This window comes from Mugil cephalus, chromosome 19 (genome assembly GCF_022458985.1).
Source record: "Mugil cephalus isolate CIBA_MC_2020 chromosome 19, CIBA_Mcephalus_1.1, whole genome shotgun sequence".
In the NCBI taxonomy this organism is placed as follows: Eukaryota; Metazoa; Chordata; class Actinopteri; order Mugiliformes; family Mugilidae; genus Mugil; species Mugil cephalus.
In genome coordinates, this window is record NC_061788.1 from 8638065 (window position 1) to 8648448 (window position 10384).

The window sequence follows — 10384 nt, forward strand, 5'->3', positions numbered from 1 at the left end:
CCGTAGTTCTGTGTAACAGATAGCTCCTCTTAACCAGCCCCTACCCTCACTCCCCCTGGGACCTCCACTGATACAGCCAAAGCACACATACATGCAGAAGGTTGGGAAAGGCAACTCATCCCTGTGACAGCGCGGCCATTCCAGAAAACCCTTCCCCACCACTCACACTCACACACACACTGTGCAGCCAGCCTTATCGTCCATCTACGAGCATCCCAACTCTCTCCCAAGACTGTCAGCGAACACCCCCATAGGTGGGGGAGGGAAGGAGAGCGGCTGATGTGAGAGAGGATACTGTAGCATGCAGAGGAAGAGAAGAGAGGACTAACAGACAGAACGAGGAGAAATGAGTAGGAGGAGGATTCTCCTTATGGAAAGCGAGAAGGGAACGGTTGCGTAAAGAAACACGATCGTATGGCTCGAGGGTTTTAAGGAACAATGCATTTTTTCCCCATTTTGATTTTCCAATTGTCCCCAGAGAAAAGAGGCAATTAGCAGCAGATGAAGTTGTAAGAGTTTTACACATACACATTTTTTTTTGTGTGCGATTTTGTCCTAATTTCCCCCATGTGATGCAATACAACGAATCCTTGTGAAAGTGTTTTAGAAAGAAAGGTGAAATTCCTGTTTATTCAAATCCTGCGTGGAGAGTGCATGGACTCTGTACTTTACCGCACGCACACGCACACACATACACACACAGACACACAAAGCCCGTGTGCTGAAGAGGATTACGCCGGCTTGAATTTAAACAGAAAGAATCCCCGTCCACAAGCACCACAGAGCAAATCTGGCTTTAGAAACTTTCCTCATCGCAGAGCATCCTGGAACAATGGCAGGGCCGAACTTCAACCCATGCAACGTTAAATTTTTGAGGATGCGAGAGCAGTTTGATAGTCGAATCAACAGAAACACATGGAAGTTCAGAGCAGATGAGATAGATGAGACTGAGGTGGTTGCTAGAACGTGTCAGACATCTGTTTGTTTAGATGCGTCCACAGGATAACGTGTATCTGGGAACGCACGTATCTGCAGGAATGTCCTCTGATATCCTGACATGTGTAAATGTTTACTCATGATCAAGCTTAGGGTGAAAAAAAAAAAAAAAAAAAAAAAAGAGGAGAAGGGGGGGGGCATTTTTGAGCGTGTGTGCTGGACAGAAAACAAGTAGCCGTCTTCTTCTGCCTTTGTATGAATCTTAAGTAGTCCCATGTCGAGGGAGGCTTTGTTCGCCGTCACCGTCGGGGGGCACGTCCTCCAACTTTTCCCCTCACTTCCTTTTAGCATAACATTTATCATTCTTCCCCGTGAAACAATCATCCTACAACATGGACGAGCGTCTAGCGCACAATGAACTCACCCCACCTCCCCATCACCGCCTTCTGGTTGCCTGGATACCTTTCATCCAGTGGGGCGGCTTGTCAACAACATCATCACTTACTTAAAAACCTTCCCTTCGTTCCGTTCAGCAGAGCCGTCGTGAAAAATCCTGCCGTGTCTTGTTCTCAAATTAAAGTTTCCAAGAACATATTTTGCTTCACGTTGCATCCAAGACACTCAGAAAAAAGAAAAAAAAAAGAACTTCCAACCTTGAAAAATTACAAGGGAACGGTCGAAGAGCTACAGCCGTTTAATTTGTGAGAGAAATTCCCCTCTGGGCAAATATAGCATTATCCAACACTACTAAACAACTCAATATTTTATGCTGACATAATGGCATGCGTGATGTTTGCCAGGGACGGTACCCTACGGCCTGCTTCATGGAAACACAGTGATTCACTGCCTTTTCTCTAGAACTCACAAAAAGGTGCATTAGTAAGTGCACACAAACACTGAATCACATGAGCTTTGATTCATTTACCAACTTCACTTCATGCACTTAAACCTCCTTTATATCTACAGTCATTATCACCGTGGTTTATAAAAGTATCTGTAAAATAACCATTTCTTTTGTTTTGTTACAAGCCAAACTTTCTTCATTTTTTTCGTAACTCAGGCGAATAATAGCCCCGGCCTTGTGCGGGCCTATCCCTTTCAGCTGACTGGCCCGCGCCACTTATTCCGCTTATTATGAACGCTGACAGCAGACTATTTTGTCTTACTGCACCCAAGTTCTCCGTCTCTCTATAGATTAAATCCCACCAATACTGGACCGAGAGACAAAGTTCACAAAAGAGACAAAAAAAAAGAAAAGAGATAGGGGGCACAGATAGAGCACTGGTGCAAAATGAAAAAGGGGGATGGGAAAGATGGGATAAGAAGGGACCACCAAAAAAGAAAGAAAAAACAGGGAGAATACAAAGGAGGAGCGAAAAGAAGAGGTGGTAATATGGTGAAACCTCAAAAAGAAAATCTTTAAATGACTGTTTTGTCAGGGGAAATAAAGAGCCGGCAACAGCAGCAGCGGCAGCAGCAGCCACATACCAACACAGTGAACGGGAATGCAAATAAGCCCCGATGCAAATGTCATACGTCTTCACGGGGAAATACAGGCCGTCTTTATACCAACCCCCCACCACAACACACTTCTCTCTGTCCCGTCCGCACCCCTGTTTCTCCTCGGACTCTTCACCGAGGCACGCTCACGTAAACGCTCCCCAGGAGGAGCGCAACTACCAAGAGACTGCATCATCTTCTTACTTCACACTCGACACAAAAGGGCCACGGTACAAGGAGCTCTTCACACAGACGCCGGGAGGATAAATCACTTACTTGTCCGTCATGGCGTCGGCTAGCGAATACTGATTCATTAAATCTTCTTTTCACTTGTCGTCACACAGCTGGAAATGGTCGAGCGGGAAAACCACGGCACAGGTCACAAACACAGGTCTGCAAGAGAGGTAAAAAACAGCGAAAAGGTCAATCATTCATTCGCATTTACAGTAGACGTACAGGAAAATATTAAACAGGACAAAATAACTTCAACAAACAACTGTTTTGGAAATAAAATATAAGAAAACTGTGAAAATGCTACAACCAAGTGAATGAGTTCAAATCTCTTGTGTTATATGACGTATTTCACGAATTCAGCTATTAAATCTGCTGATTAATTCATCAAAGTCTCATGAACTACATACATTATTTTGCTCTACGTGTATGTAGGTCAAATCAAGACACAAACAATTACCAAACAAAGGTCTGAACACACAAGAGTCTTTTGTCGCATCCACTGCAAGTCAGTGAAAAGACAAAACCCTAAAAAAAAAAAAAAACACTGAATGGGCCATCGTCCAGACCGGGACCACGTCTAAACTTTGCAGACATGCTTCACTCGTTCACAATTAGCCTTAGCAAGGCCCGGTCTCTCCGGCTTTCTGGGGGGACACTGTTACCATGGTTACCAAGGCAGCCAACCAGCCATCTAGCACAAATAGAGTGCACCAAGCAGTCCGCCGGGTAGAGAGCGGACAGTCTGAATCCAGCCGCGTTTCCAGGATCAGCGGAGCTGATTATTTCCTTCAGCATCGAAGGATGAATAATTCATAACTGATCAATAAGCTGCGAAACACACCTCTAACAAATTATAATGAGAAACGCACATAAATCAGCAGAATCACTTCCCTGCCTGCGTCACGATATTGAAATTTTAATAAGGCGATTAGACGAGAGGCATCCTGTGCCCTGCTGACTGATGAGCAAACCTGGCATTAGCCCTCCAGCTGATCAAAAGATTACGATAGCGGCACATTAGATTCATAGATTATACCCAGTTATGTGCCAACGTGTTGGCATAACACATGATCGTGACCTGCAACAGGGGGATTTAGCATTAAAAACCAATTCGCAGACAGACAGGTTTACATAAGAGACGTGAGGAACAGACGAGTGGAGGCGAGGTCTCGACCCCACCCAATCCAATCAGCTCCCAGACCCAGACAGACACCAGCCTCAGAGCCGACGGGCAGCACCGTGTCTGCGTGGAGGACCATAGCTAAACGGACTCATGTGAATCCTCCCTCCTCACAGCCACTCTTCATTTCCCCCTGAGCTCTAAGCGTTTCCCTCCCCAGTGCTCCAGAGCACTTGCTAACCTGTCACTCCATCTCTTTCATCGTCCCGTCTAACAGCACTTCACCGAACCTTCATCCACGCATCCAGAAACAAGCATTAGCAGCGTGCACACCCAGGTCACGTCAATAAACAATTTAGTTCCATTTCCTCTGGACTATCAGCCTTTGTTTATCGGAAACATTACCGTAAGCAGAGAGACACAAACATCTAAATGTTTGTTTCCCTTTAAACCCATATTGAATTTGTTAAATATGCTTCAAAAGCAAACGCTTCTTCAGTGTCACGCGAAAACTAACCCATTGCTCTTGGCAGTGGTGGTGATCTGCACGGTGATTTCCTGCAAAGCGTCTCACCCGAACCTTAAATCTACCCACACGAACTGAATGTGGTGCACACTACAGAGAAGCGCCCGAATTGCAAAACATTTGCAGCAAGTAGGTAAATGTTAAAAAAAAAAAAAGAAAAAAAAATAGGACACATGAACGCCAAACAGATAGAGAGGTTTCAACATGTGCACTGCAGAGATAGAGGCGTTCTCAGAGCTAGAAGAATGGAGCCCTTTGAAGTGAAGACAAAACTTGTTGGTGAGCTTTGATCTAAAAAAGCAAAAACAATTACACCCGGGCACGATTCTCCAAGCGTTTCAGCGCCCAGTTAAAGAGAGCGACTTCAGGAAGGAAAATGTGAACTGTCCGAACTGGGAGGATGCTGCCACTCCTTCCTGTCTCGAGGAAGATTTGTGAACAGCCTGCCAGGAGAACTCTTACCACATGTTTCCATGAACGAAATATCGAAGAAAATAACACGCCGCCTCTTATTTAAGACGCTCGAAATGTTCTACGCACACTGTCAAAATGAGTATGTTGGTTATTCCTCACAGCAGAGTCCCAGTCACTGCATCATGAGAACCTGCTAGGAAACACAACAATGAATTATTTACCTCGGATGAGGTTTGGGTAAAAATAGCATGCATCATGCTGGAGACTCTCCTCGCTGCACACGGTGCCACGGCAGAAGAAGGAAAGATAAATATCAGCGGTCGACACGTTCATTTGTGTCAACACAATCTCACCAAAAATCTGAGTGGGAAAACCCTGCAGGTTCAGAGGTAAGAGAGAAGCTGCGGGAGAAGCTCATTCCAACATGGCACAGTCACACTGTCATTACTGGGAAAGTCACCAACGGTTTGCATGACAGAGGAAGAAAATAATAGATCATCCACCCGCGACTTGTCTGCCGTCACCTCCTTCCTCGCTAGTCGCCGGTCCTGCCTCCTCTCGCTCCCTCCTCCAGTCTCCCCCGTGCCCTCCTCTCACCATCTAGCGCGGTAAACACTGACGACGGGAACAAGGTGCTGCAAGGGGTGGAGACGTCGTTGCTTCCACTTCGGCGCACGCCGGGGGCGGACCGTCTCCGTCTGAGCGTGCGACCGAACGGGCGGGATTGCGTTTCCCCCGCTGTCAGGGCAGTGAAGCGCTGCGGCCGGCGCGAAGCGACAGCGCCGAGATCGCGCCTCTGGAAAGCGTCAATGCACACAATTGCTGAGGAGGGGGGAGGGGGAATTTGGGGGGTTGACGGGGGTGATGGGAGAGGAGAGGGGGGGGCCTGAGGTTGGGGTAGTGTGCATGTGCATCTGTTGGGAGTGTGTCTATTGTTGTGGGGACGTTTCAGGAGGTGGATGTGGAGCATAGGTTCGGCCGCTGCCCCGAGGTGACACAAACTACTCAAACAGGTTAAGTGTTAATACCGTTTGCTTCCTCAGGCAGTGAATCAGTGATGCGTGGACCTCGTTCTCTCTATGCAAACACCAAACAAATTCAACAGTAAGCAACAACAAGTTGATAAACTGATTAAAATCTGCTGACTGAAAGCGTCGGTTACGCCAAGTCTCCCTACTGCAGAAGTGTCACCTATAAACAACACTCGTCAGCTGCTTTATCGCAGATGGAAGAAGGACAAAGACAAAAAAACGCCTCCTCCAGTCAGCTGTGTCAGACAGCGATAGCCTCCACGGCGACAGAATGTACTGTATGTCGGCTCGCCGTCCACGCTCCATTCCCTTCCAGCTCCCTGCTCTCAGCGGCGCAACGCCGGGAGCCTTTTCAAAACATCGCGCGAGCTGTCAATAGAGCCGCAGCAGCGGATCAAGCCGCTTCCTGCACCCTCAGCGGTATCACTCATAGCTGTGCCGTGGTGCAGCATCTTGGGAATCTTCAAAGTTCCGATTAATGCGATTGTTATTGACTTTTTCCTAAAATGCACGCGTGTGTTTGCGGTTTCAAATTTAATGACTGCTTCCAGTCGATGAAATCCAATTCCGCCAACAGAGCCTTGCAGGGCTGTGGATCGTTCAATACTTTTGGTTGACAAAACACACGGAACCGAGTTTAATAAACAAACCACCATTCAAGCACGAGACAGTGTTGCAGAGACATCGCTGGAATGCAGAAATGCATTATGCATGGCCAGGATCGGTTTTAAAAAGCGTACACGCTCTGTGCTGCTGATACGGAGCCAGATGCTGCTCTCTTTTTGCCAATAGGAAATTATTCCAGCCTGAGGGTGATGGGGAGCCAGGGTGTGTTTCAAAGGGAGCTGGGGGGTTGTCCCAGATGTCCGTTTTAATAGAGCCAGCGCAGCACACCTAGCCTCTGACCTCTACCCTCCAACTCCAGCGGGACCAAACCAATAAGGCTGAGGCAAGCCATACATCAAGCTCACCTACCGCATTTCCTAAAACTGTAACATTTAAAAAAGGTGACTAGCAGCGCTGTTGTGTGTCGCACGTTGCATCTTTTCCCGACCAAATGGTGCCTGCTTCTGATTAACGGGGGTGGAAATCTTGTTTACACAGTCGTCTGCCAGGAGAAAATTAGATTGCTAATGAGCGGGAGAGAACAATGAAAGGTCGCGTGTGTCGGTGTCAAAGACGCCACCTTTTACAGTGACCTCCACAGCAGGAGACGAAGCGCTGCCTCCCAGATCGTTCGCAGGTATTCGAGGCTTTTCCAGCAGAGGAGCTGGCCGACGACCGAGAGGAGAAAGCCTCCCACCTCCTTGAATGGCCACCATCAAACCCATTAAGGGTCTATTCAATTAGGTGAAATGTGGCATCTTTAAAAGCGGGGTCTTAGGGGTGGTGCATCTAGACCCGACGCAGGAATGCAGAATCTGGTGCTCTTTATGCGACACCTGGACACGAGCCAGTTAGAGCCAATATCAGCGCTTCTTAAAAGACCGCGATCTGACAAACAGCCAAATCTTGGGTTTGAAACCCAAACAAGGCACCCAAGTAAATAACGCCAGACATCCAAAACTAATTTTAACACAAAGCTCTCTTTCAGCTAAGCAGTTCCTGACCGGATTCACATTTTCCACCCATTTTAAATTGATTATTGATTAAAAAAAAAAGAAAAAAAAGAAAAGCAGCCTAAAGAGGGGTTTGCGTGTCTGCGTGTGGTTATCATTAATGACCATGGGCATTCTGTGTAATTTCATTTAGCATATGCGAATCCTGTGCTTCCAATGAAAATGGAAAAGAAGTAACTTAAAGACAGCTCAGTTTCTCCACTGTTAGAACTCAAACCGATCCAACAGTAAAAATAAACTAAGCAGCTTTTGGGGGTGATTTGTGTAGGCAAAGATTTCCAACCATAAAAAGACTGTACAGGGCACAGAAACCAACACCAATACATTATATTAACATAATTAATTCACAACATGCGCGTCTCGCGCAGAAACTACAAAACATGCGACGCAACCTCTAGCCTGAGGGAAAGTCAGAGTGACAGACGAATGTCTGAACCACTCAGTGGCATGCAGCCTGTGGTTTAATGATTTCTCTGCTGCTGGTGAATGATCACACAGCAATATCCTGTTCTCTCGCTAGTTCTTTGCCTCGCCCCCCGAGGGTTTGGCTGACATGATTCTGGCTCGCCCGGGTGCCAGCCAGCCCATCACGTTGACAAGATCCGGGTGGGTGCCCCGATGCCTGGTGTAACCCGGCCAAGGACCCATGGCACCGAAAATCGACGAGGCAGAAGAGCTGCTCGTCGAGGCCACGGGAGAGGGCCCGTGCGGAGAGGTGAGAGGTAGAGAGGGTTAACGGCAACAACTAAGCACTGGAAAACCGATTTAGAAAACACAACAGTCGTGTTTAAGGGGAAAACGACAAAGGCTGGCGTGCTCCAAAATTCCTCAGTGCTTATACAATGCGAACTAAGCTCCCGTTTACTCCAACCGAAAAGCTTTTGGCCATTAATGCATTTATTATGAGCCTAGAAAGGTAAAGAGGACGGGCCGCAAGGAATTGGGTTGCAAGTCAGAACTAATCCACAGCAATAAATCCGGGTGGACCGTTTGCTTGATAACTCAGCTAATCATCTGACCTATAAAGATATGCATGCAATATATTTTTTTTAGCATTTTATGAGCAGAAGTTTTCTTCGTCTTCTCGGACAACTTATAAATCTCCGAGCACAGGAAGCGAAACTAAGGAATATAATGTAATTTTATGAAAAGAAAGGCCAGATGACCTAATGAGAGGATGCAGCCACCAAACTAATGAATTAATAGTTTTGGATTTAATCAGGAAGAGACAGAAGGAGAAATCAACAGAGAGGGATTCCTTTTCTTTCTGTACTTGGTCCTCTGCATTTGCAGACTTACTTTATACTGTGAATGCAAACTTAAACAAATACATTACGATGTATGCCCATCGGCGTGTACGAAAGGGCAGTCGAATGATAACGAACAGACTACGACATCCAACTAACAAGTGATGGTCCTGACTCTAATCGGGGAAGAACCACGAGAACTTCACGGCACATCTGTCTCTAAAAACTTGACGCCAGGATTACGAAAAAAAAAAAAAAGGTTAAGAGAAGGTCCCGGTTTGGGATTATGATGGTGCACTCTGAATTATACTGCAAAGAGCCAAGAACGTCACACAGAGATGCAGGACTTCAATTAGCCAGGCCAGAGGGCAAATGGTGAGACACAAAGCAGCCCCATAACTCCTCATGACTCCCCGCTGTCTGCACAGCTCCCACTGGCAGCCAGGACCAGACATGCAGGCAGGTGAAAGGTTTACGAGCATCCACTGATGAGCCCCAGCTGCAAATGAGCTGCCCTCTTCTCTTGGGCACAAGATGCCTCCAAGGCTGGAGAACTACTAATAAAAGCATTTATATACGTAAATATATATATATATATCTCTTTTGAAGGTGCACGCTGCAGGTATTTTATTTCTCTCGCGCTCTTCCAGTGCGAGCTGTGGTTACGTGGCTGCGTGCGTCGCCGCTGTCAATAAAGCTCTTTTGTTATTGCAAGTGAAAGAGCACCCTTGATTTATGCACGCCAAGGCTTCAGACCCCCGAATGACCTCTGGGTGGCATTTAAAAAAAAAAACAACAAAAAAAGTGAAAGTGGGGTTTAATGTTTAAAAAAAGAAAAAAAAAAGATGGCGGACACGCAGAATTAATAATATTGAGCAGTTATTTGCGATGCAAAACCTTAAATATCGACAAGTTGGTTTTAAAGCGTCGAAGGAAATCGGTGTAACCGTGTTAAAGGTTCTCAAAAAGACATTTGTATCTTTATTCTTTTGAACCTTGGTGGAGTTTTTGTAATTTTTTTATTTTTTTTGTACTTCGGCTACAAGTGCAACAAGTGCAGCTGGAGTTCGCGACAGCACGCACGAGCACCGGGGCACAGCCTGAAATAACTTTTTTTTTTTTTTTTTTTTAGAAAGATAATGCGACTTTATCCAACAAATAAAGTCCTTACGCGAACTAAAAGCGACTGCTACTCACCGCGAGGACGTTTCTGTCTCTGTTCCGGTGCGCGAGGACGAGGTGAGCGTTAAAACAGCAGCAGCGTGACAAAGTTTGGTTTGTCGGTCTCTCTCAGCTCAGCATGGCGGCGACTGGAGCCACAGACTGAATTCAAACCTCTCCGGGCTGAGATATCGACAGACAGGGGGGAGGGAGCAGCTGGTGGTGTTGGTGGAGGAGGAGGAGGAGGAGGAGGTGGTGGGAAACCAAGGTATCCTTCAACCAGGATTTTCTTTTCTTTTCTTTTCTTTTCTTTTCTTTTCTTTTCTTTTCTTTTCTTTTCTTTTCTCATTTAGTTCTACACGACAGATTCATTCACAGTTCGATATATTCAATTTCAGGAAACTTTATTAAATGTGACTGTGAGAGTAAGAGTCGTACACTGAACTTCACTAAAAAAAATTATATGTTTTAAAAGCTGTATTAGTAACAACTATATTAGAATGGCCAAAGTAAAATCTTATCAGTTTAAGCACTATTTAATACAGATCCATATGCACCGATCAGGCATAACATTATGACCATAATATTGTTTAGAC

General features: G+C 46.1%; 1 protein-coding gene across 10 annotated transcripts in view; it reads right to left on the bottom strand.

Moving 5' to 3' along the window:
- The window catches only part of sema4d (sema domain, immunoglobulin domain (Ig), transmembrane domain (TM) and short cytoplasmic domain, (semaphorin) 4D), a 35061-nt gene extending 25061 nt beyond the window's left edge, over positions 1–10000 (bottom strand). For 3 of the 10 annotated variants that reach the window (XM_047570675.1, XM_047570671.1, XM_047570670.1), the window contains exons 1-2: positions 9825–9999; positions 2713–2829 (exon numbers count right to left, since the gene is read on the bottom strand). In XM_047570675.1, the coding sequence (XP_047426631.1) occupies positions 2713–2750 (38 nt within the window). In that variant the 5' untranslated portion in view covers positions 2751–2829; positions 9825–9999. The other 7 variants (XR_007110919.1, XM_047570667.1, XM_047570668.1 and 4 more) reach the window with 5 other exon arrangements.
- Between the last annotated feature and the right edge of the window lie 384 nt (positions 10001–10384).